General features: G+C 47.7%; 1 protein-coding gene across 5 annotated transcripts in view; it reads right to left on the bottom strand.

Moving 5' to 3' along the window:
* Positions 1-26498, bottom strand: part of BRD3 (bromodomain containing 3) — a 506564-nt gene that overhangs the window by 209707 nt on the left and 270359 nt on the right. For 3 of the 5 annotated variants that reach the window (XM_069241563.1, XM_069241567.1, XM_069241566.1), the window contains one exon: positions 25627-25836. In XM_069241563.1, the coding sequence (XP_069097664.1) occupies positions 25627-25836 (210 nt within the window). The remainder of the gene's footprint in view (positions 1-25626; positions 25837-26498) is intronic. The other 2 variants (XM_069241568.1, XM_069241564.1) reach the window with 1 other exon arrangement.

Here is a 26498-nt window from a genome sequence, read left to right as displayed (position 1 = left end):
GGGTGGGTACACCCTCTTTGTGCCTCCTCCCAAGGGGAGGGGGTCACAATCCTAACCCTATTGGGGGAATCCTCCATCTGCAAGATGGAGGATTTCTAAAAGTTAGAGTCACCTCAGCTCAGGACACCTTAGGGGCTGTCCTGACTGGCCAGTGACTCCTCCTTGTTGCTTTCTTTGTTCCCTCCAGCCTTGCCGCCAAAAGTGGGGGCCGTGGCCGGAGGGGGCGGGCAACTCCACTAAGCTGGAGTGCCCTGCTGGGCTGTGACAAAGGGGTGAGCCTTTGAGGCTCACCGCCAGGTGTTACAGCTCCTGCCTGGGGGAGGTGTCAGCATCTCCACCCAGTGCAGGCTTTGTTACTGGCCTCAGAGTGACAAAGGCACTCTCCCCATGGGGCCAGCAACATGTCTCTAGTGTGGCAGGCTGCTGGAACTAGTCAGCCTACACAGACAGTCGGTTAAGTTTCAGGGGGCACCTCTAAGGTGCCCTCTGGGGTGTATTTTGCAATAAAATGTACACTGGCATCAGTGTGCATTTATTGTGCTGAGAAGTTTGATACCAAACTTCCCAGTTTTCAGTGTAGCCATTATGGTGCTGTGGAGTTCGTGTTTGACAAACTCCCAGACCATATACTCTTATGGCTACCCTGCACTTCCAATGTCTAAGGTTTTGTTTAGACACTGTAGGGGTACCATGCTCATGCACTGGTACCCTCACCTATGGTATAGTGCACCCTGCCTTAGGGCTGTAAGGCCTGCTAGAGGGGTGACTGACCTATACTTGCATAGGCAGTGAGAGGCTGGCATGGCACCCTGAGGGGAGTGCCATGTCGACTTACTCGTTTTGTTCTCACTAGCACACACAAGCTGGTAAGCAGTGTGCCTGTGCTGAGTGAGAGGTCTCCAGGGTGGCATAAGACATGCTGCAGCCCTTAGAGACCTTCCTTGGCATCAGGGCCCTTGGTACTAGAAGTACCAGTTACAAGGGACTTATCTGGATGCCAGGGTCTGCCAATTGTGGATACAAAAGTACAGGTTAGGGAAAGAACACTGGTGCTGGGGCCTGGTTAGCAGGGTCCCAGCACACTTCTCAGTCAAGTCAGCATCAGTATCAGGCAAAAAGTGGGGGGTAACTGCAACAGGGAGCCATTTCTTTACAACTGGTTTCAGAGAAGTTTGCAGTTGTGGGATGAGGAAGTATGCACAGTAGTTTCCTTCACTGATGTCTCTTGTGGGCACTCTTTATTGCCTTTTTTGTAGTAGTTCCTGCACTTTGTGTTGCAGGCATTGTATTTCTTCCTCCTGATATGTGGTCTTTCCTTTGGCTTAACCCCGAGGGCGTCTTCACAAGTCCTATGCAGTAAGCATGTTCGATGATGTTGAGGATCCATTGGTCTGATGTCGAACTCCTCGATTTCAGGAGGGAGGCTTCTAACTTTCCCCCTCTACTGGTGTTTTGTTAAGTCAGTTGATAGGTGGAATCACTTGCTGGAGAAGCTGGCTGCCATATAAGATTCTCCCCTTCCTCTGGCTGATGCTGCAGAGTTGTTGACTGTCATTGTTGCTGCACTCACTGGCCAGTTGCTGGTAAGATGGTTGAAGCATTATGCCTTGAAAAGTTCTCTGGCCTGCGAGTCTTCTCACTGGGGTCTTTCACTTTCAAATTGCAGCTCTCCTATGTCCTTTGCAATGTCAATCCGCTTTTTATATTTGTTTTAGTGTGTTGGTCAGAGCAGATCTTTACAGGCGCTCCCCTGAAAGGGGCTGAGAAGGGTGTGTTTAGGATGTTTACCTGAAACTCAATTTTTAAAATACAGAGATTCGCAGCAGTCTCCTCATGAATGTGCCTAGTGGCGGTCTCTGCCTCATCCAATGCAGCCTTCAACAATACGTTGGCCATATTCTATCCACTGCAGCTCCTTTTCTGGTATTGTTCTTAGGAGCTCTCAAAGTGGCTGAAAGCATGGCAAGTGAAGAGTGCATGGCAAGTGAAGAGTGCATTTGAGTTTGCGATCGTCCATTGTGTCGCAGCCCCCATCCCTACATTTCAGCCTACCATTACCACTTTTTTGCTTTCCTTCTCTGGTGGGGGTCCCATGGACGTTGAGATATTTTCTCTCTTCCTTGGCATGGTCACCACCACCTACAAGAACTTCCTCCACCTTCACACATTCACAAAACAAATATTGACCACCAACTTAGGACATGAGACCAGCTCACCACCGCCCTGGGCACCACCACCACGAACTGTGTTCACTCAGGAGCCCTCACAGACCTCTGCCTGCACATTTCTAACCTCGGGAGCCCTGTGATCTGGAAACTGACCACCCCCTTCAACTCTTCAGTAACCATAGCCACCTTTCTCAAAGACTGGAAGTATGCAGAAGAAGTCAACCCACTATTTGAGAAATTATCTACTGACCCCAGTGCCCTCAAAAACTACCACCCCATCTCCCCATTTACTTCCCCCACCAAAGTCTTGGTTAAAGCCATCAACTGACAACTCAAACATCTCAACTAGGGAGAAACTGTGGCTCTAATCCTCCACATCATCTCAGTAGCCTTCCACACTGTATCCCACCACACCCTGCATCACAAAGGTAACCAAGGAGACACAAGTGGATCACCTCTTTCCTTACAGGAAGAAGACAGAAGGTCTGACTACCACAGTTCACCTCTAAACCCAAGGATATCATCTGCGGTGTTCCTCAAGGCTCTTCCCTCAGCCCCACCCTATTGAACATCTACATGACCCCTTTGGCCAACATCATCAGATCCAATAGACTAAATATATCCTACACATATGACACCTAGCTCATCCTCTCCCCCAAAGAAGACCCTGCCACCACAAGAACCAACTTCCACAGGTGCATGCAGAGTATTGCCTACTGAAGGACAGCTGCCGGACGCTCAACACAGAAAAATCTGTGATCTTCTGCAACACCATCCCTTGGAATGACTTCTGGTGGCCCTCGGAACTAGGACCATCACACAAACCAATCGACAATGGCAGAAACCTCGCCATATCCCTGAAAAGCAAACTGACCATGAAGTCCGAGATCAACGCAGTAGCCGCCGCCTGCATTCTCACACTTCCCATTTTATTAAAAATCATGAAATGGCTATCCCTGAACACCAGATGTACCACCCCTCAGGCCCTAGTCACCAGCAACATACAATGTGGGGGATCACCACACACCATCTGCAGAGACTCCACACCTTACAGAACTCCTCTACCACACTCCTTGTGTGGGTCCATTTGGGGAGGTCAGACACCTCAGAAAACTTCACTGGCTACGTATAACAAACACATGCCATTTCAAACTGAAGATCCAGGTCTCCAAACCACTGCATAACCAAGGAGCAGCGTACATCAACGCCCGCCTGAACTTCAAACAACCTACCAGACAACTATGCTCCAGCTCTCTCTCCTGCCCCACCCCTCATCCACCAAAGTAACAGCGGAGGACGCTCTTTCCCCCACCTAATAGTGGAAACTTGAAACAACCCCCCACACCCCCCAAAAAATCAGCTACATACCTCCACCTTTCTTCTGGTATTCTGAAAGGCACTCAAGTTCTGGCTGTTTAACTGAATCACCAAATCCTCATGTCTCTCAGGCGCATGAATACCCTCTTAGCTTTTGTAGTTGCGCTATACAAATTGAATGAATATGGAATCCACCACTGCACTGCCCTTGATGTAAAGGGGGTAATTGAAGGAATGTTTATATTTTTTCTCTATTGTCTGTTTTACCGCCTTGCATGCTGCTGGCTCTCTGAAACCTTCACTCACTCAATCTAAAATGCTTGGTAGCATGGGGAGATCTCATTTTTGGTCTGGAATGGCACAAGAGTTTCTGGGATGAAACAGGCCTGTGTCCTTTCCTCTTCTAGTTGTACCCTGTACTTTCCTGCTGCTCTTTTCATCACAGCATTAAATATTACAATGTCACCCGTCAGTGATGGCCTCGAGGGATGTGGAAAATGTCACTTACCCAGTGTACATCTGTTCGGGGCATTAGTCGCTGCAGATTCACATGTTGTGCATAGTCCGCCATCTGGTGTTGGGTCGGAGTGTTACAAGTTGTGTTTCTTCGAAGAAGTCTTTCGAGTCACGGGACCGAGGGACTCCTCCTCCTTTGCTTCCATTGCGCATGTGCGTCGACTCCATCTTAGATTGTTTCCCCCGCAGAGGGTGAGGTAGGAGTTGTGTGTGTTAGTAATAGTGCCCATGCAATGGAGTGAATAAGTATGTACCAATTAAGGCTTAAGTAATATATTTACAAATGTACAAATGTTGAAGATAACTTCCAAACGGCTACAGGCTCCCGGGGAGGCGGGTGGGCACATGTGAATCTGCAGCGACTAATGCCACAAACAGATGTACACTGGGTAAGTGACATTTTCCGTTCGATGGCATGTGTAGCTGCAGATACACATGTTGTGCATAGACTAGTAAGCAGTTATCTCCCCAAAAGCGGTGGCTCAGCCTGTAGGAGTGGAAGTAGTCTGAAATAAAGTTCTTAGTACGGCTTGACCTACTGTGGCTTGTTGTGCGGATAGCACGTCTACACAGTAGTGCTTAGTAAATGTGTGAGGCGTAGACCATGTGGCTGCCTTACATATCTCGTGCATTGGAATATTCCCTAGGAAGGCCATGCTAGCGCCTTTCTTTCTGGTTGAGTGTGCCCTTGGTGTAATGGGCAGCTCTCTTTTTGCTTTAAGGTAGCAGATTTGGATGCACTTAACTATCCATCTGGCTATACCCTGATTTGATATTGGGTTTCCTGTATGAGGTTTTTGAAATGCAATAAACAGTTGTTTTGTTTTTCTGATTTGTTTTGTTCTGTCAATGTAGTACATTAGTGCTCTTCTGATGTCTAATGTATGTAGTGCCCTTTCAGCTACCGAGTCTGGCTGTGGGAAGAACACTGGTAGTTCTACCGTTTGATTTAAGTGGAACGGTGAAATAACCTTTGGTAGAAATTTAGGATTGGTTCTTAGGACTACCTTATTTTTGTGTATTTGGATAAAAGGTTCTTGTATTGTAAACGCCTGAATTTCACTTACTCTTCTTAGAGATGTGATGGCAATGAGAAATGAAACTTTCCAGGTTAAGAATTGTATTTTGAACGAATGCATGGGTTCAAAAGGTGGACCCATGAGTCTGGTTAAGACGATGTTGAGGTTCCATGAAGGAACAGGTGGTGTCCTTGGTGGTATAATTCTTTTCAGGCCTTCCATAAACGCTTTAATGACAGGTATCCTAAATAGTGAAGTTGAATGGGTAATCTGCAGGTATGCAGATATTGCTGCGAGGTGTATCTTAATGGAAGAGAAGGCCAGATTTGATTTTTGTAAGTGTAGTAAATAACCCACTACATCCTTTGGAGATGCGTGTAATGGTTGAACTTGATTATGATGGCAGTAGCAAACAAACCTTTTCCATTTGCTTGCATAGCAGTGTCTAGTGGATGGTCTTCTAGCTTGCTTTATGACTTCCATACATTCTTGGGTGAGGTTTAAATGTCCGAATTCTAGGATTTCAGGAGCCAGATTGCTAGATTCAGCGATGCTGGATTTGGATGCCTGATCTGTTGTTTGTGTTGTGTTAACAGATCTGGCCTGTTGGGTAACTTGACGTGGGGTATTACTGATAGGTCTAGTAGTGTTGTGTACCAAGGTTGCCTTGCCCATGTTGGTGCTATTAGTATGAGTTTGAGTTTGTTTTGACTCAATTTGTTTACTAGGTATGGAAGGAGAGGGAGAGGGGGAGGGGGAAAAGCGTACGCAAATATCCCTGACCAGTTCATCCATAGGGCATTGCCTTGAGACTGCCTGTGTGGGTACCTGGATGCGAAGTCTTGGCATTTTGCGTTCTCCTTTGTTGCAAATAAGTCTATTTGAGGTGTTCCCCACATTTTAAAGTAAGTGTTTAGAATTTGGGGGTGAATCTCCTATTCGTGAACCTGTTGGTGATCTCGAGAGAGATTGTCTGCTAGTTGATTCTGGATCCCTGGAATAAACTGTGCTATTAGGCGAATGTGGTTGTGAATTGCCCATTCCCATATTCTTTGTGCCAGGAGGCACAGCTGTGTGGAGTGTGTTCCCCCCTATTTGTTTAGATAATACATTGTTGTCATGTTGTCTGTTTTGACAAGAATGTATTTGTGGGTTATGATGGGTTGGAATGCTTTCAACGCTAGGAATACTGCTAACAATTCGAGGTGATTTATATGCAGCTTTGCTTGATGTACGTCCCATTGTCCTTGGATGCTGTGTTGATTGAGGTGTGCTCCCCACCCTGTCATGGAAGCATCTGTTGTTATCACGTATTGTGGCACTGGGTCTTGGAAAGGCCGCCCCTTGTTTAAATTTATACTGTTCCACCATAGAAGCGAGATGTATGTTTGGCGGTCTATCAACACCAGATCTAGAAGGTGACCCTGTGCCTGTGACCATTGTGATGCTAGGCACTGTTGTAAGGGCCTCATGTGCAGTCTTGCGTTTGGGACAATGGCTATGCAGGAGGACATCATGCCTAGGAGTTGTAATACCATCTTTGCCTGTATTTTTTGTGTTGGATACATGGCTTGTATAACCTTGAGAAAATGTTGAACCCTTTGTGGACTTGGAGTGGCTATTCCCTTTGTTGTGTTGATTGTCGCTCCTAAGTATTGCTGTATTTTGCACGGCAGAATGTGTGATTTTGCGTAGTTGATGGAGAAACCGAGTTTGTAGAGGGTTTGTATGACAATCTGTGTGGTGTGAACACTTTGTTAGGGAGTTGGTCTTGATTAGCCAATCGTCTAGATACGGGAATACGTGTATTTGCTGCCTTCTGATGTGTGCAGCTACTACTGCTAGGCATTTTGTAAATACTCTTGGTGCGGTCGTTATACCGAACGGCAATACTTTGAATTGGTAATGTATTCCCTTGAATATGAACCTTAGGTATTTCCTGTGCGAGGGATGTATCGGTATGTGGAAATACGCGTCTTTGAGATCTAAGGTTGTCATGTAGTCTTGTTGCTTTAGCAGTGGTAACACTTCTTGTAGCGTGACCATGTGAAAGTGTTCTGATTTGAGGTAGGTGTTTAGTGTTCTGAGATCTAGGATTGGTCTCCGTGTTTTGTCCTTTTTTGGTATTAAAAAGTACAGTGAGTAAACTCCTGTGTTTATTTGTGTACATGGTACCAATTCTATTGCGTTCTTTTGCAGTAATGCTTGAACTATTTCTAGAAGGTCTAAATGCTGTTTTGGTATATTCTGTGTTTTTGGTGGGATTTGGAGAAATTCTATGCAATAACCATGTTGGATAATTGCTAAGACCCAAGTGTCTGTTGTTATCTCCTCCCAAGATTGGTAAAACTGACTTATTCTTCCCCCCACTGGTGTTGTGTGGAGGGGTTGAGTGACCTGCGAGTCACTGTTTGGTTATAGGTGTTTTTGGGCTTTGAAATTTTCCCCGGTTTCTAGGGAATTGACCTCCTCTGTACTGGCCCCGAAAGCCTCCCCTTTGGTACTGTCCCTGGTAGGTAGACGGTGTTGAATGTGAGGTACTGGCTTGTGTGGCCTGACCCCGAAACCCCCCTCTGAAGGTTGTTTAATGAAAGGTGCCGAAAGTGCCTCTGCCCTGCGGGGAATAGAGTGCGCCCATGGCCTTGGCTGTGTCAGTGTCCTTTTTCAGCTTCTCAATTGCGGTGTCCACTTCAGGTCCGAACAATTGTTGCTCATTGAACGGCATGTTGAGCACTGCTTGCTGTATCTCCGGTTTAAAGCCAGATGTGCGCAACCATGCGCGCCTTCTTATGGTTACTGCGGTGTTTATTGTTCTTGCAGCTGTATCCGCTGCATCCATAGAGGAGCGTATATGGTTATTGGAGATGTTTTGTCCCTCAACCACTTGTTTTGCCCTTTTTTTAAATTCTTTGGGTAGATGCTCAATGAGATGCTGCATCTCGTCCCAATGGGCTCTGTCATATCGCGCTAGGAGCGCCTGAGAGTTTGCGATGCGCCACTGGTTTGCAGCTTGTACTGCGACCCTTTTCCCAGCTGCGTCGAACTTGCGGCTTTCTTTATCCGGAGGTGGTGCATCGCCTGATGTGTGGGAGTTGGCTCTCTTGCGAGCTGCCCCTACTACAACTGAATCTGGCGGCAGTTGTGAGGTGATGAAAGCAGGGTCCGTGGGCGGTGCTTTATATTTTTTCTCCACCCTCTGAGTTATTGCTCTACTCTTGACAGGCTCTTTGAAGATCTGCTTTGCGTGCCTTAGCATTCCTGGAAGCATAGGCAGGCTCTGGTAGGTGCTATGGGTGGAGGAGAGGGTGTTGAAAAGGAAGTCATCCTCGACAGGTTCTGAGTGTAGCGACACATTATGGAACTCTGCTGCCCTAGCTACCACCTGTGCATACGCTGTGCTGTCCTCGGGTGGTGAGGGCTTGGTAGGATACGCCTCAGGACTATTGTCTGACACTGGGGCGTCGTACAGGTCCCAAGCGTCCTGGTCATCTTGGCTCATGGTGGTGTGAGCCGGTGAGTGCGACAGAGTCTGTGCCGGTGATATCTGAGTTACAGGTGGAGGAGAGGGTGGCGGAGTTACCTTCTTCACCACTTTTGTTTGTGGTGTTTGTTCCGGTGTTTGGAACTCAAGTCTCCTTTTTCTCCTAATTGGGGGAAGAGTGCTGATCTTCCCTGTTCCACTGTGAATGAAGATCCGCTTTTGAGTGTGGTCTGTCAGTGGTCTGTAACTCTTCCTCAAATCTGTGTTTGCGCATTTGAGAGGACAGTGATTGTTCCTCTGAATATGAGCTGGTAGTCGGTTCGGTTGCTGGTCTTTTTGGCACCGAAACTGAGTCTTTACTTGTTTTCGGCTCCGAGGCGACTTTTCTCTTTTTCGGAGTCGAGATTTCTCGGCGTCGATCTTCCTCAGTGCCGCTGTCTCGGCGTCGAGCAGCTTCTGTTCCGCTGTCTCGGCGTCGATCTTTTTCGGCAGCGCTTTCTCGGTCCCGAGATTGCTGCGTGCCTGTGTCTCGACCAGAGTCGGACGATCTCGGCACCAATTCGGCCTTTTTCGGTGCCGATGGACAGTCACCTACTTTATGGGTTGAGCCATGGCCTGTTGGCAGTGGCGTCCCCTGGGCCTTGTCTGTTTTCTTGTGTGGTGCTTGTTTCGACGTCTTACTCACGGTTTCCTCGACGTCGAATTCTTCTGAATCCGATTCATGGATGGAGAAGGCTTCCTCTTCTTCTCCTTGTTCCCCGAACCCTCGTTGTCCTGTCGGCGTGGACGCCATCTGTAATCTTCTGGCTCGCCGGTCACGGAGCGTTTTTTCGGGACCGAAACGCACGACATGCCTCACACGTTTCTTCTTTGTGCTCGGGCGACAGGCACAGGTTACAGACCAAATGTTGGTCTGTATATGGGTATTTGTTGTGGCATTTAGGACAGAATCGGAACGGGGTCCGTTCCATCGGCCTAGATGTTACACGCGGTCGGGCCGACCAGGCACCGACGGGGGATCGAAATTACCACAAAGGGTTACCGGAGCTCTCCACGATTCGGTGTCGATTCTATCTAACCCGATCCCGAACGCAACAATACCGACGTAGTTTTCCGAAGTTTTGACTATCTTTCCGTCCCGAAACCCGGAGCGAAAAGGAACACGTCCGAACCCGATGGCGGAAAGAAAACAATCGAAGATGGAGTCGACGCCCATGCGCAATGGAAGCAAAGGAGGAGGAGTCCCTCGGTCCCGTGACTCGAAAGACTTCTTCGAAGAAAAACAACTTGTAACACTCCGACCCAACACCAGATGGCGGACTATGCACAACATGTGTATCTGCAGCTACACATGCCATCGAACTAACAACTTTCTCAGGCAAGTCCGTTTCAAGGTCCTACCACTGTTCATCGTGGCTTTTGACATCCTGGAAGATCCCCCAAAGCTCTGTGTCCTCCTCTCAGAAGAGTATCTCTGGTTTCTCTTCTTGAGGTTCAGGGGTAGCTGGGTAAGTCGAGCTCCCTCTGATTATCTTCCTCTCTGCTATTCTCCAATGGGTGTTTATAGGAAATTAAAAATTCTATCATAGAAGCCTTCAAATATTTCTTATTCTGCAGGATCGAACCCATTTTAACTTCAAGCAACCACTTTCTCTTGATTTCGAGAGCCCGTTCTTTGGCAGTGAGACACTTAGATGCCCTTTTCTTCGTACTAGCGCTTACTCAGTCTTCCCTGCTCTTGATCACCTTTCCACAAAGATTTCTCTGAGGGGTGCCCCCACTAGTGCTTCTTTCAGGACCCACGAGGTTTTTTAGACTGACTTCCCTATGGTTGCAGAGTACTTTGTTCTCAAGGTAGTACTGGGAGGCTTTCCGAAGGTAGCCTTCGGGTTCAGCCCCATGACCGCCCCCCCGTTACTTAGTGTTTGATGTTCCCTCATCATTGGGTTTCCTCACCAGCTGTCTCCGGCATTGTCCTCCCCACTTCACAGGCCGAGGTCCTTCAGTGACATACTTACTTTTCTCTGTGTCTGCAAGGATGATTGGTGTTCTCGCCTCCTCCTTGTCTTCAAGGTTTTTGAACTAAACTCTGCGCATGCTTTGCAACTCTTCGGGCGGTGGTCCCTTGGCAGGCAGAGGTGGGACCTCAGGATTGTCTTTGTGGACAAACTTTCGGTGGCCCTCAGGGCAGAATCTAAAAGGAGTATTTTTCATTTCCCATGGTGGTTCTCTCTCCCCTTCAATGCATTCTCTGACCAGGTGCTCTATGACTTTACAACTTAAGCAGTATGCTTTCTTCTCGGGTGATCTTCGGTGACTTGCTGTGATTTTTAGTGGTTTACATTTATTTACCTTTTGCTCTTTGATTTCCTCGATTATACATTTTTTTCCTTTGAGGATTCTTTAAACATCTGTATGGCATCAGCTGTTGCTTACAGATCCAATGGTGGAAAAAAAAAATCTGAAGATGCCAACTACACCAAGAGGACTATGTGGAGCACGTCTTAAGTCACAGAGGGACGGACATAGCACCACATGGCTACAACCTCTGTCTAAACAGCAAGGAACAAAAAAAAAGAAGAAGATTCCAAATCTGGACCCCACCATGAGATGTCAGAACACACAATGTGAATTCAGAAGCTGATTCATGCTGCAAAAACATTACTTTGCTTATCTTCTACAGTTGTGCCGAGGAACAGCCTTGTGGGAGGAAGTAGACTACCACAGAATTTAAAGGACAAACTGGGGGACAGTTTTCCTCTGGGATGAACGGATTAGATTAGGAAATCCTGTTATTTTGTCTGGTTTCTGTCGAATATGGGGCAAATGAAGGCATCAATAGTTGCTGCTGAAAGCTCTTGAAATGATGTATCAGAAAAGGTTCCATACGTTTTAAATGACACTCAATGTGTTGGAAAGGTTAACTGTTGCTTTTTATTTGAAGTCTTGTTTTTTGGCAAACGCTTTAACACTAAAATATGCAATGCTGAGTGTTAACGTAGTGCAGGAGTGGCAATAATGTTTGTTTTCATCTTAAAAGCGCTTACATAATCATGCCTTTATAAATCATGAGAATGTTACAAGACAAACAAGTTACTTACCTTTGGTAACATAATCTAGTAGAGACAATATCTACTCACAGGTTCTTTACCTCTGAATTTCTCCCCAGTGTGCCGGCAGGCTCTGCGCAGCGGCGTCCACGCCAGAAGAGATGTCAACTTCACCAATGCAGACGCCACCAAGGCACACTGATATCAGGTACCTTTCACAACTTTCCACACCAAATGCACAGAACCCTGAAGAGCACCAATGTGAACAAGTCACCCCCTCACCCTAGCAATCTGTCCGCCGAGTGGTGTGGATGCATGAGTTGGCAATAAATCTGCAGCTAGACATTGTCTTTATCAAATATTAAGTCACTGAATGTATGTAAATTGTTCATCTGATAGCGATTTCTAGCCGCAGGTTCCATACTTTTGAATAGATAACCAAGCAATACCATCCAGAGGGGTGTATCAAAGTTAATCGAGGAAGTCCTGCAGGACCGAACGGGTGAGAGATCTGTCCCTTTTGACCGGATTGTCCAGGCCGTAGCGATTAGTAAACATGTGGCAGAAATCCCACGTTGCTGCCTGGTAGATATCCAAAACTGGGACTCCAGGTGCTAATGCAGTGGTTGTGGCTTTGGCTCTGGCTCTGGTGGAATGAGCCTGCAAGCCTTCAGAAAGCTTGTTTTTCCACCAGCAGATTTTGATGCAGAGAAGGACCCATCCACAGATAGTCTGTTTTTGCACCACCTGACCAACATGCCACACGAAGAGTTGGTCGTCCACCCAGAACTCTTTTCTTACATCAAGGTAGAAAGACACTCTTTTTGGGTCCAGACGGAGTGGCTATTCTTTCTCAGAGGGTTATGGAGGAGCGTAAAAGGTGGGCAAGGTGACAGACGGCCCCACATAAAATGGTGTCACCACTTTTGGCAGGAAAAAGGCCCTAGTGTGAAGCACCATTTTGTCCGGATGAACACGCTACTCATGATCCGCTGGGCATCAACGGCCAAGTTTGTCCTCTCTGGCTTGCAGGGATATGCCTCTGCTATTCTGACCCTGTCCAAAGCACAGAGCCTCGTGACAGAGGGTCCACAACCTCAAACCACCCTGCCCTGTTTGATGCAGCACCACATGGAGGTGTTGTCCGTGAACATCTACACTAGCCTTCCCTTGATGGAGGGTAGAAAGGCTTTCAATGCTAGTCAGATCGCACTGCTCTTCAACATGTTTATGTGGAGTCCGGAATCTACCATTGCAGGTAATTTGCAGTTCCCTCCGAGATATTGACCTTATCTTCGAGGTTCCCTGATGCACTCACTAGAACTTCAGGTCCAACTGCAGAGTCTGCACATGCCATCTGGCACGCGTCTCTAGCAGGCTACAGGAGGCCATGAGGCAAAGCAGCCTCAGTGTCAGTCTCACCGAAACCCAGGATACAGAGGAAACATCGGTCTCATAGCCTGAATACCCTGGACTCGCTGCTTGGCAGGATAAGCCCGAAACTGCACCGAGACCAGAACAGCTCTGATGAAAGGGAGCTTATGAGAGGGAGTCAGGTGTGACTTTGGTACATTTATAGTGAACCCCAGCAAATGCATGGGTTCTGCTGTAGTCTGGAGGTAGGAGAGGACAGCTTGGCATGAGCCCCCCTACAGCAGCCAGTCATCGAGATACGGGAAGACTGACACCCCTGATCTGAGACCATTGCCATCATGTTGGTAAACACCCAAGAGGCGCTGGTAAGGCCAGAGAGGAGCACAGTAAATTGAAAGTGCTTGTGGCCTACCGTGAACCAAAAGTAGCGTCTGGGCAGGCAGGACGGGGATGTGAAAATCGGCATCCCATGAGCTCAACGCAACCATACAGTCTTCAGGATCCAGGGCAGACGAGACATGAGCCAATGTGAGCATCTTAAATTTCTCCTTTCTGAAGTAGTTCAGGGTTTGGAGATCTAGGATAGGGTGAAGACCCTTCTTTTTGGGGACCAGAATGTAGGAGTAGCAACCACAGCCTTCTTCTGGCACTGGAACCCTTCTATGCCCCCCCCCCCCCCGGCCAAGAGAGCTGTGAAGTCCTAACGGAGCGAGGATAAATGATACGCCATCAGTCAGTCATAGGGTGGCGGTATAGTGGGAGGAGAGGTTTTGAAGGTGAAGTAGCCCCACAAACAATTTGTAGAACCCACCTGTCCGATGTAATGAACTGCCATTGGTGGACGGGATGGCTGATCCTGCCACAAACTGGATGCCTAAGATCTAAAAGAGTGAAATTAGGAAGGCTTGGAGGCTGCAGCTGCCATGGGGTTGGTGGTTGTAGCGTACTGCTAGCTACTCAACCCACGGGATCAAGAGGAACTGCGTTCACATCAAGGCCGGGAAGCTTAAGCGGGCTGGGACAGGGATAGGGTTGGCGCGTCTGGAAGCCCCTTCTGCATCCATGAAAGGGGCAAAAGAGGCCAGTGATGACGCAGACAGCTGAGGTGCCCAAGAACTTGGCCACAACCTGCAGGTCCCTAAAGTGCTCCAGCGCACTGTGTCTTTTCTCCGAAAAGACTATTGCAATCAAAGGGCATGTCCATGATGTAAGCCTGGAGATCCCCTGGAAAGCCAGATGTTCTCAGCCAGGCGTGACATCTGAGCACAGTCATGGAAACCGCTCTGCCCAGCGAGTCGGTCATGTCTAAACCACAAGCAATAGTGAACTTAGCTGCATCTCTTTAAGAAGCTGGCTCTCTGTGGTGAATCAGCAACTAGGTAAGAGTCCGGGAGTTCCCCAATGATGGGACAGGCCTGCTATGCAATCCCAAAGTGCTCTATTTGGAGGTACTGTGGTACAGCAGCCTTAGGCTTAACAGAGGAGTGTAAGTCATCCACAAATACACACAAAGGTCATTAAACGGGGCACAACTCAAAAAGGAGATCCACACCAATTTATAAAATAGCAAGTAAATTTATAGGAGTTTAGGCATTAGAGAAAAATTGTTTGGGTAAGTTCTTTTTAAATATAAATACATTTTCCTAAATACGTTTAATATAAATTCTTTTCACTTTCAAAAGTGGACACGTTGCAACTTCTGAGTTCTGCAATGTTATCCTCTGGGAGAAAGAACAAGTTCTGCAAACAGGTAGAGTACAACGACTTACAAGACCAATTTCCAGCAGTTAAGGTGAGTGGTGGGCAAGGCCTGGCAGCACCAGGAGTACACAACCTGTGACACAGGGGCAGCCAGGTGCAGAGTGCAAAACAGCGTTGGGTGCCCAAAGCGTTTCGAAGGAGATCGGTCACTGCAAAAATAGGCTACAGGCTCTGGACAGTATGCCAGTCGGGCTGAAGCAACAGCGGGGCACTGGCCTCCCGATACACAGGCACCTTTGGTCCTCTTCTCCACAGCCCACGGGCAATGGGTGCAGAGGTGTCTTCATCGGCTGTTCCTTACTTGAATGGTCGTGGGGCGGGGGGGGGGGGGGGGGGGGGAAGGGGGTTGTGTGCAGAGGCTGCAGGCGTCATCGGGAAGTCCAAGAGGAGTGAAACCACGATGGACTTGGACTCTGGAGGGCTGGGGAACCTTGTTGGCACCGGTGGTCTACTTCAACTAGGGTCAGAGACGGCAGGTGTTGACTTCACATGTCATGTTTTGGTGGTTCTGGAGGCTTCAGAGTCCCTTGTTTTGGAATTTGCTGGACAACAGGTCGGCTGTTCACAGGAGGTCTGGAGTCTTTTTTCAAAGGCAGGCAGTCCTCCCTGGTTTCTGGAGACAACTGCAGTACAAGTCTACTTTGGTGCAGGTCTTCAACGAGGATTGCAGATAGGCTAGCGGGGTTGCTAATAGGTCAGCTGTTTCTTTCTCCGCTTCTGCTTTCTCAGCTCTTCAGGGTCCTTGGTCTTCTTTGGCCATCAGGATCTACTTCTCTGGTGTCAGGGGCTCCACTAAACACTAAAAGCCCTTGAGGTCACTACACCCTCTATATGCATTCCCCTTGTGAGGGAAGCCAGATCTGCATACCAAAGCGGGGGACCTCTTTGAAGCTCCCTTCCTTGGAACGTCATCCGCCTTGCAGGTCATTCTGTTGGGTGGGGGTTTAACACCCCTCCAAGAGCAGGCTTTGTGTTTGACCGCCTGAGTGCAAAGGCTCTCATCTTAGGGATTCAAGTTTGGTGGTGGCAGCCTGGCTCAATATAGTCAGTGCGCACGCCAGAGGCTGGTATGTTTTCAGGGGGCACCTCGAACGTGCCATTTGCATGCATGTATTGATACATCCATCAGTGGAATCAGTGTGTGCTTACCAATACGAGATGTTTGATACCAAACATACATACCTTCACTGAAGCCATCATGCAGCTGATCACTGTCCAGCACATGCATTTAAAATGGCTTCCCTGCCCACTTACTATGTCTAAGAATCGACAAATACATAGTAGGGGAATATTTGTTCTTTTAGATATACCCTCACAGCCAGGCCTGCTATAGGGATGACTTCTATATTTCGTATGCAGTGTTCGGTACATGGTGTGTTTCCACTTTTGTCTGCACCAAGACACAGCCTTCAACGGCAGCCTGACATTTGCTTGGCGAGAGGTCCCTTAGGGTGGCAAAATTAGTGCTGCAGCTTTTAGTACCTCAGGCCCTAGGTACCTGGGGTACCATTTACGAGGGACTTGGAGGGTGCTAAACGATTAGCCAATTACGAAAACAATTGTACAGTGTTTGGAAACAGATGTGGCACGGAGGACCTGGTTAGCAGGAACCCAGTGCACTTTCAGTCCTAATCATAGGTTACCAGGCAAAAAATAGTGAGTAACCATGTCAAAAAGAGGCACTTTCCTGCAGTCTCTCTCATCTTCGACTCTTAGGAGAAAACAACCTGGGCCTCCTCCGGGACCTGTAGCAGCACATGTACAACCGTATCCCAGAGTGTGGGAATAGCGGCCCAAAGAGCACGTGGCGTTCACGGACAGCAATACAAAGCTGGTGGAAGAAAACATTTTACCAAAGCTATCCAGCCTCTTGAATTCCCTGTCCGGGAAATGCCAGTGAACGTGCCATGAGAAGTAGAAACTTGCACCACTAAGCTTTTCAGGGTAGGGTGAAGAAACAGAGCCCCTTTGCTGGGCTTGGAACAGGTTCTCAGAAGGACGTTGGTGAGGGTTTCACCGAAAGAGAGCAAGGTTGCTGAGACGGAAGCTCCAGATTACAGCACCTCAGTCAGGATGTTGGTCTTCACTGCCACCGAGGTCAACTCGAGCGCTACTACCCTCAGCTGCCCTTCTTCATCACAATTACATAGGTAGCTCCCTTTTCCAAAACCACCGTAGGGGGGAGAAAGCATGCCAGTATCTGGGGGATGTGTTCAGACCACTGGCTCCCCACAGCTGCACCCTCCAGTCCATATCCTGCTCTACTGACTGGTATTCTAAAGGGACAAGTAAACCCTCCTATTCTTCCCCAAGGACTATCCCTTCAGCAAAAGACAGACACCGACCTTGGACACAAGAGTCCTGTTGGCACCAGAATCTGGGTCGATGCTGTTCTGGCTCAGTGTCCGATTTGGGATGACAATGGGCTGGCAGCACCGGGAGCATCTGCTCCGGGGGAACGGTGTCAGTAGCACAAATGGCCCCAGTCCAAATCCATGGGGCCGATCTGAGCCGGGGCAAAGCCGCTGGCACGGACCCAGTCAGGGCCTCCTCCAACCCCATGGGCCAAAGATGCTCTGGAGGGGTCATTCCGTTCTCAAATAAGGTGCAAGGCTCTATAAAATTCCTTAATTGGAGTGGGGGTCACTTCGGGTCCAGGAAAAGTGGGGAAGAGCGATGTCATCCAGGTGTAGACTCTGGAGAACCATGCCTCCAGCGCGGATGTTCTTCCATCATGTCAGCAAAAAGACGAGGAAAAGTTGAAGCACGCTTCAACTTTGTGTTTTTTAGGCCCCTTACCTGAATGTCCAGACAACTTCAAGTGGGAGAGAGAGGACTGACTCCTGTAACGATCCTGGGACCTTCCCCACAACCGGGACCTCCAAGGAAGTAGAGCAACACTGAGTCACCTGCTGGGCCACAAGCATCTTCAGGGACCGCTTCTGTAAAGCCTTTGGCAGCTTGGCCCAGCAGTCTTAGCACGACCTGAATTCATGGTTGTGCTCCAGGCACACAAGGTGTGGGTGTGTCACGGACTTGGCGCGGTGAAAAGCACCACAGGTTTTTAAAACCTGTTTTAGCTCAAGGACATGCTAGGCGGTGGGAAAACCTCAAAAAGAGTCTATAAAACACCAAATAAATCCTGTCAAAAATTGACAGAGGTGAGAAATATACGACATCAGCATGCCAAGGCGGCAACTTTATAGGTGAAGCAGAAGTCACTTCCATCCAAGACAAAACTTCCATCACAGATGTCGTGCAGGGCTGACCGGTGAGCAGGGATACTCATGCAAAAAAAAAAAAACACAAAAAAAAAAAACTGTTGGATCCGGTCTGACGCCTGGGAAGAAATTCAAAGGTAAAGCATCTGCGCCTAGAAGGTGATCTGCATTTTTAGTTACTTGAAAAATCTACTTGAACTAACTACTGTACTAATTATTTTATGGAGTTGCCTTTCTCTTCATTATCACAGATAAGAGTACCTTCAAACATGCGTGTTAAGTTTTTTTTCTGTACAAAAACATGTTTAACAAAACGTTTGCTCCATGTAGAATAAAAATAGAGCTCACATATAGGGAACGTATTACCCCTGACTTGCCTCAAAGTTCACTAGTACCAGTGACATCAGTGCAGGGGTAGAATTATCTCAGTTCATGTTAAAAACCCACTTCTAATAAATATAGTACTAAAGCATAATGGGATAGTGCACGGTCCTTTATAGTCCACACATTTTCCGTTGAATTGGCCATAAACTCACTAATTCGAATTTTAACTGAAAACAATATAACGATGTTTTGAATGCACATCACCAAGCTTTCATCCTATAAAGAAATGTTTTCACCACAAAAATATGTGCCTTCATAACTACTGAAAAATATTTTGAAATGTTTCTAAAGTTCACTTATTAACTATTTCAATGTTGTGTTAGAAAAGAAGTGTAACATCTTGCAGCCTTTCATTTCACATGCTTTGCACAGCACAAGGGGGACACAGTTCACTTCACAAAAACCTCTAACTTCACAGTCAGAGAAAGAAACGTTAATGTAGTTAGACACATTGACCTGACCTAAGTCTCTGTACTTAGAGCAAACATGACAAAATAAAAACACGATTTGAAGGTATCCTAATTGCTCATTCACTTTGGGAGTGAACAGACCAGCTGTTATTTGTCAGCTCGCCAGAATACGAGTAAACCCTAAAAACGGCTCACTGGTGAAATGCGACTCGCCATGGGGAGTGGGTGAGTTGATGTCTCAAGGCCTGAGTGATGTCAGACATGGTCAACCCTCCAATTGCGCAAAGTCTGAGGAAGCATCATCCATGGTCGTGGGTCTTGTCTAATGGAATAAGTTCCAAAGGTGTTTTGCCCTTGCCTCTTCAGCATGCTACCCACTTCTCTCCGAAAAACTAACCTCCACCTACAACCTCTTTGTAAGGAAATGCCTCCTTGGCATGGTTACTATAAAGAAATGGCTCCCTGTTGCAGTTACCCCCCACTTTTTGCCTGATACTGATGCTGACTTGACTGAGAAGTGTGCTGGGACCCTGCTAACCAGGCCCCAGCACCAGTGTTCTTTCACCTAAAATGTACCATTGTTTCCACAATTGGCACAACCCTGGCACCTAGGTAAGTCCCTTGTAACTGGTACCCCTGGTACCAAGGGCCCTGATGCCAGGGAAGGTCTCTAAGGGCTGCAGCATGTCTTAAGCCACCCTAGGGACCCCTCACTCAGCACAGACACACTGCTTGCCAGCTTGTGTGTGCTGGTGGGGAGAAAATGACTAAGTCGACATGGCACTCCCCTCAGGGTGCCATGCCAACCTCACACTGCCTGTGGCATAGGTAAGTCACCCCTCTAGCCGGCCTTACAGCCCTAAGGCAGGGTGCACTATACCACAGGTGAGGGCATATGTGCATGAGCACTATGCCCCTTACAGTGTCTAAGCAAAACCTTAGACATTGTAAGTGCAGGGTAGCCATAAGAGTATATGGTCTGGGAGTCTGTCAAAAACGAACTCCACAGCTCCATAATGGCTACACTGAATACTGGGAAGTTTAGTATCAAACTTCTCAGAATCATAAACCCACACTGATGCCAGTGTTGGATTTATTAAAAAATGCACACAGAGGGCATCTTAGAGATGCCTCCTGTATTTTACCCAATTACTCAGTGCAGGACTGACTGGTCTGTGCCAGCCTGCTGCTGAGAGACGAGTTTCTGACCCCATGCGGTGAGAGCCTTTGTGCTCTCTGAGGACAGAAACAAAGCCTGCTCTGGGTGGAGGTGCTTCACACCTCACCCCTGCAGGAACTGTAACACCTAGCAGTGAGCTTCAAAGGCTCAAGCTTCGTGTTACAATGCCCCAGGGCACTCCAGCTAGTGGAGATGTCCGCCCCCTGGACACAGCCCCCACTTTTGGCGGCAAGTCCAGGAGAGATAATGAGAAAAACAAGGAGGAGTCACTGGCCAGTCAGGACAGCCCCTAAGGTGTCCTGAGCTGAGGTGACTGACTTTTAGAAATCCTCCATCTTGTAGAAAGAGGATTCCCCCAATAGGAATAGGGATGTGCCCCCCTCCCCTCAGGGAGGAGGCACAAAGAGGGTGTACCCTCCCTCAAGGACAGTAGCCATTGGCTACTGCCCTCCCAGACCTAAACACACCCTTAAATTCAGTATTTAAGGGCTCCCCTGAACCTAAGAATTTAGATTCCTGCAACTACAAGAAGAGGACTGCTGAGCTGAAAGACCCCTGCAGAAGAAGAAAGAAGACACCAACTGCTTTGGCCCCAGTCCTACCAGCCTGTCTCCTGCCTTCTAAAGAAACCTGCTCCAGCGACGCTTTCCCCAGGACCAGCGACCTCTGAATCCTCAGAGGACTGCCCTGCTTCAAGAGGAACAAGAAACTCCCGAGGACAGCGGCCCTGTTCCAAAAAGACTGCAACTTTGTTTCAGAGGAGCAGATTTAAAGACCCCTGAAATCCCCGCAAGAAGCGTGAGACTTGCAACACTGCACCCAGCGACCCCGACTCGACTGGTGGAGAAACAACGCTACAGGGAGGACCCTCCGGCGACTCCAAGACTGTGAGTAACCAAAGTTGCCCCCCCCCTGAGCCCCCACAGCGACGCCTGCAGAGGGAATCCCGAGGCTCCCCCTCACCGCGACTGCCTGACTCTGAAATCCTGACGCCTGGAAAAGACCCTGCACCCGCAGCCCCCAGGACCTGAAGGATCGGAACTCCAGTGCAGGAGTGACCCCCAGGAGGCCCTCTCCCTTGCCCAGGTGGTGGCTACCCCGAGGAGCACCCCCTTGCCTGCATCGCTGAAGAGACCCCTTGGTCTCTCATTGAAAACCATTGAAAACCCAACGCGTGTTTGCACACTGCACCCGGCCGCCCCCGCGCTGCTGAGGGTGTACTTTTTGTGCTGACTTGTGTCCCCCCCCGGTGCCCTACAAAACCCCCCTGGTCTGCCCTCCGAAGACGCGGGTACTTACCTGCTGGCAGACCGGAACCGGGCACCCCCTTCTCTCCATTGAAGCCTATGTGTTTTGGGCACCTCTTTGACCTCTGCACCTGACCGGCCCTAAGCTGCTGGTGTGGTGACTTTGGGGTTGCTCTGAACCCCCAACTGTGGGCTACCTTGGACCCCAATTTGAACCCCGTAGGTGGTTTACTTACCTGCAAGAACTAACATTACTTTACCTCCCCCAGGAACTGTGAAAATTGCACTGTGTCCACTTTTAAAACAGCTAAATGTGTTTTATGTAAAAAGTATATATGCTATTGTGATCATTCAAAGTTCCCAGAGTACTTACCTGCAATACCTTTCAAATGAGATATTACATGTAGAATTTGAACCTGTGGTTCTTAAAATAAACTAAGAAAAGATATTTTTCTATACAAAAACCTATTGGCCTGGAATTGCCTCTGAGTGTGTGTTCCTCATTTATTGCCTGTGTGTATGTACAACAAATGCTTAACACTACTCCTTTGATAAGCCTACTGCTGGACCACACTACCACAAAATAGAGCATTAGTATTATCTCTTTTTGCCACTATCTTACCTCTAAGGGGAACCCTTGGACTCTGTGCATGCTATTCCTTACTTTGAAATAGCACATACAAAGCCAACTTCCTACAGTTACCCCCTGACTTTTTGCCTTTGCTGATGCCAAGTTATGATTTGAAAGTGTGCTGAGGCCTGCTAACCAGGCCCCAGCACCAGTGTTCTTTCCCTAACCTGTACTTTTGTTTCCACAATTGGCACACCCTGGCATCCAGGTAAGTCCCTTGTAACAGGTACCTCTGGTACCAAGGGCCCTGATGCCAGGGAAGGTCTCTAAGGGATGCTGCATATCTTATGCCACCCTGGGGACCCCTCACTCAGCACAGACACACTGCTTGCCAGCTTGTATGTGCTAGTGGGGATAAAACGACTAAGTTGACATGGCACTCCCCTAAGGGTGCCATGCCAACCTCACACTGCCTATGAAGTATAGATAAGTCACCCCTCTAGCAGGCCTTACAGCCCTAAGGCAGGGTGCAGTATACCATAGGTGAGGGCATAGGTACATGAGCACTATGCCCCTACAGTGTCTAAGCGAAACCTTAGACATTGTAAATGCAGGGTAGCTATAAGAGTAGATGGTCTGGGAGTATGTCCTGCACGGACTCCACAGCACCTTAATGGCTACACTGAAAACTGTGAAGTTTGGTATCAAACTTATCAGCACAATAACTGCACACTGATGCCAGTGTACATTTTATTGTAACATACACCCCAGAGGGCACCTTAGAGGTGCCCCCTGAAACCTTAACCGACTATCCGTATGGGCTGACTAGTGTTAGCAGCCTGCCACACACCAGACATGTTGCTGGCCACATGGGGAGTGCGCCTTTGTCACTCTGTGGCTAGTAACAAAGCCTGTACTGGGTGGAGGTGCTTCTCACCTCCCCCTGCAGGAACTGTAACACCTGGCGGTGAGCCTCAAAGGCTCACCCCCTTTGTTACAGCACCCCAGGGCACTCCAGCTATAGAGTTGCCCACCCCCTCCGGCCACGGCCTCACTTTTGGCGGCAAGGCCGGAAGAGATAATGAGAAAAACAAAAAGGCGTCACTGGCCAGTCAGGACAGCCCCTAAGGTGTCCTGAGCTGAGGTAACTGACTTTTAGAAATCCTCCATCATGCAGATGGAGGATTCCCCCAATAGGATTAGGGATGTGCCCCCCTCCCCTCAGGGAGGAGGCACAAAGAGGGTGTAGCCACCCTCAGGGCTAGTAGCCATTGGCTACTAACCCCCCAGACCTAAACACACCCCTAAATAGAGTATTTAGGGGCCCCCAGAACACAAGATAGATTCCTGCAACCTAAGAAGAAGAGGACTGCTAAACTGAAAAACCTGCAGAGAAGACGGAGACACCAACTGCTTTGGCCCCAGCTCTACCGGCCTGTCTCCCCCCTTCTGAAGACACTGCTCCAGCAACGCGTTCCCAGGGTCCAGCAACCTCTGAAGTCTCAGAGGACTACCCTGCATCTAGAAGGACCAAGAACTCCCGAGGACAGCGGCTCTGTTCACCAAAGACTGCAACTTTGCAACAAAGAAGCAACTTTGAAACACACTCAGGTTTCCCGCCGGAAGCGTGAGACTTTGCACTCTGCACCCGACGCGACTTGTGGAGAACAAACACTACAGGGAGGACTCCCCGGCGACTACGAGACCATGAGTAGCCAGAGTTGACCGCCCTGAGCCCCCACAGCGACGCCTGCAGAGGGAATCCAGAGGCTCCCCCTGACCGCGACTGCCTGCTTCAAAGACCCGACGCCTGGTAACGACTCTGCACCCGCAGCCCCAAGGACCTGAAGGATCCGACCTCCAGTGCAGGAGCAACCCCCAGGGCCCTCTCCCTTGCCCAGGTGGTGGCTACCCCGAGGAGCCCCCCCTTGCCTGCATCGCTGAAGAGACCCCTTGGTCTCCCATTGATTTCTATTACAATCCCGACGCTTGTTTGCACACTGCACCCGGCCGCCCCCGTGCCGCTGAGGGTGTACTCTGTGCTGACTTGTGTTCCCCCCCCCCCCCCCCCGGTGCCCTACAAAACCCCCCTGGTCTGCCCTCCGAAGTCACAGGTACCTACCTGCTGGCAGATTGGAACCGGGGCACCCCCTTCTCCATTGAAGCCTATGTGTTTTGGGCACCACTTTGACCTCTGCACCTGACCGGCCCTGAGCTGCTGGTGTGGTAACTTTGGGGTTGTCCTGAACCCCCAACGGTGGGCTACCTTTGACCCAAACTTGAACCCCGTAGGTGGTTTACTTACCTGCAAAAACTAACAAACACTTACACCCCACCCCCCCCGGAACTGTTGAAAATTGCACTGTGTCTAGTTTTAAAATAGCTATATGTCATTTACTGTATATGCCATTTTGCTAATTCAAAGTTCCTAAGTGAAATACCTTTCATTTAAAGTATTGTTTGTGAATCTTGAACCTGTGGTTCTTAAAATAAACTAAGAAAATATATTTTTCTATACAAAAACCTATTGGCCTGGAATTGCCTCCGAGTGTGTGTTCCTCATTTATTGCCTGTGTGTGTACAACAAATGCTTAACACTACCCTCTGATAAGCCTACTGCTCGACCACACTACCACAAAATAGAGCATTAGAATGATCTCTTTTTGCCACTATCTTACCTCTAAGGGGAACCCTTGGACTCTGTGCATACTATTCCTTACTTCGAAATAGGTCATACAGAGCCAACTTCCTACACTCTTTAAAATCATCTACTAACAAATGTGGCACATCTACATGATGCAAGATTCCAAAAGTCATAGTCACCACTGTAATACTTATTCCCACCTTAAGAAGTGTACGTCTCGGTAGGCCTGGTGATTAAGGAAACCTAGATGACAAGTTGCCATGAACTAAAAATGGGACCATAAAATGGTTTCATCTTGAGAAAACTTATGGAATTTGGAGGCACATATGATCCGATATCTCATTAACAAAAAAAATGCAAACAGAAAAATGTACAATCAAAAGAAACCCTTTAGGAAACAAATGCAGAGATAAATCACAAACACACAAAGCTTAAACATAAGTGCAAATGCTTTTCAGGAAGGACTTGTCCAAAGAAATGTTTTTGTTAGTGACAAGTTTGGTTTAACTGGCTTACTTAAAAAAAGAAAAGTTGCCTCATATGAGCATATTTCATTTTTTCCCCAAAAAAATCCTACAACGGAGAAAGACGATGAATTTGAGAGAGACCATGTGCTTCAAGAACTGAACCTTAGGTAATCTTGTAATGTCAACAATGGAAGCAGAGAAGGATCCACTCTCATTTTAGGATTAAGTTAAATTAGATTAAAATTTAAATTAAAATTAAATCTAATCATATTAGCAAATATTAGTTCAGTGAAACAGATGAGGATTTAGTGTAAAAACATTCAAATGTGAACAAAACATCCATCAAAGCATTTTGTACTGAAATGATTGGGTTATATAAACATAATTAAGTTCAAGAAAAAACACTTTCTGTATAATGATCAGACATACGTAGAAAGCGAATTATGCAACAGAGGACATCTTGTTGATATCATTAAGAGCCCATATATTTAAGGAAATTGCAATTTTACTTTGGTGTGTGTGTACTTTCAGCTAAAAAGGTTCTAAAGAAAAAAAAGAATTGGGCAGGAGAAATTTAGGTACACCTGCTCAAATGTCTGGCTCAGCATCTATGCTGCAGTTTCATTCTATTATATTAACAGCAAAGCCTGCTATAATATCAGATTAAAAAAAGGTATTTAATTAAAACACTTAAGCTTCCACGCCCCTGTTTCAGCCACTGGGATCCCTTAGAAGTAAAACCAAACAGATACACATTTCTAAATATTATGCATATACATATTTTTATTGATATCCAAAAGAAGGTTTTGAGGTTACCTGGTCACTGGATCTCACCTGCTCCTGGAGTTCTGCCAGTCTGGTTGCTCGTTCTTCCTCGGAATCAGAGCTGTCCGAGTCAGAAGAACTCTCCCCACTGCTGTGGCTACTCTCTATGCTTTTACTGACCACTGGTGCTGCTGGGGGAGGAGGAGGTGGTGGCTCTGCAGGTTCATCTGGCATTTTTGCAAATTTCATCTCAAAAACATCCTGCAGAAATTTGATTTTGGTTACATAACACCAATATAAAATATTCGTCATCTGCTACATTATTTACAGAAAGTTTCTATGCCGTGAACCTATTTAATTCATCTTACCACCTAGAACAAGATACTGCTCCTAGTAACCCACTCTCAAGCAGCACCCAGCAATGAAGATCCTCTTAAGACATACAGATATAAACTAGTAACACAATACACCTCAGAAAGTTCTCACAAAACCGCTAGCCATGTATGATGCCTATTTGCACTTCCAGGAGCAGTGTTTGTCCGTAAGTATTGTTTGGCAGTGTAGACCTAGGCGCTCATATCTCTGGTCATCTTAAAATTAAATTTTTATGACTTTTCTAAACTTCATATTGAACATATGTATACCCTGTAACCACAAGGAACCCAGTTATACATTTATGATGTAAAGGTCATAGATCTCAGTAAATGTGTTTGGTATGGCGTTTTACATACATCTGTATGTGTGACTGTTTCTCTGTAAGGAAATGCCTCCTTGGCATGGTTACCCCCTGACTGTTTGGCTTTGCTGATGCTATGTTTTGAATTGAAAGTGTGCGGAGGCCTGCTAACCAGGCCCCAGCACCAGTGCTCTTTCCCTAACCTGTACTTTTGTATCCACAATTGGCACACCCTGGCATCCAGGTA

Source organism: Pleurodeles waltl, chromosome 6, assembly GCF_031143425.1.
Source record: "Pleurodeles waltl isolate 20211129_DDA chromosome 6, aPleWal1.hap1.20221129, whole genome shotgun sequence".
NCBI classification, from domain to species: Eukaryota; Metazoa; Chordata; class Amphibia; order Caudata; family Salamandridae; genus Pleurodeles; species Pleurodeles waltl.
This window is presented reverse-complemented; position numbering and strand designations above follow the sequence as displayed.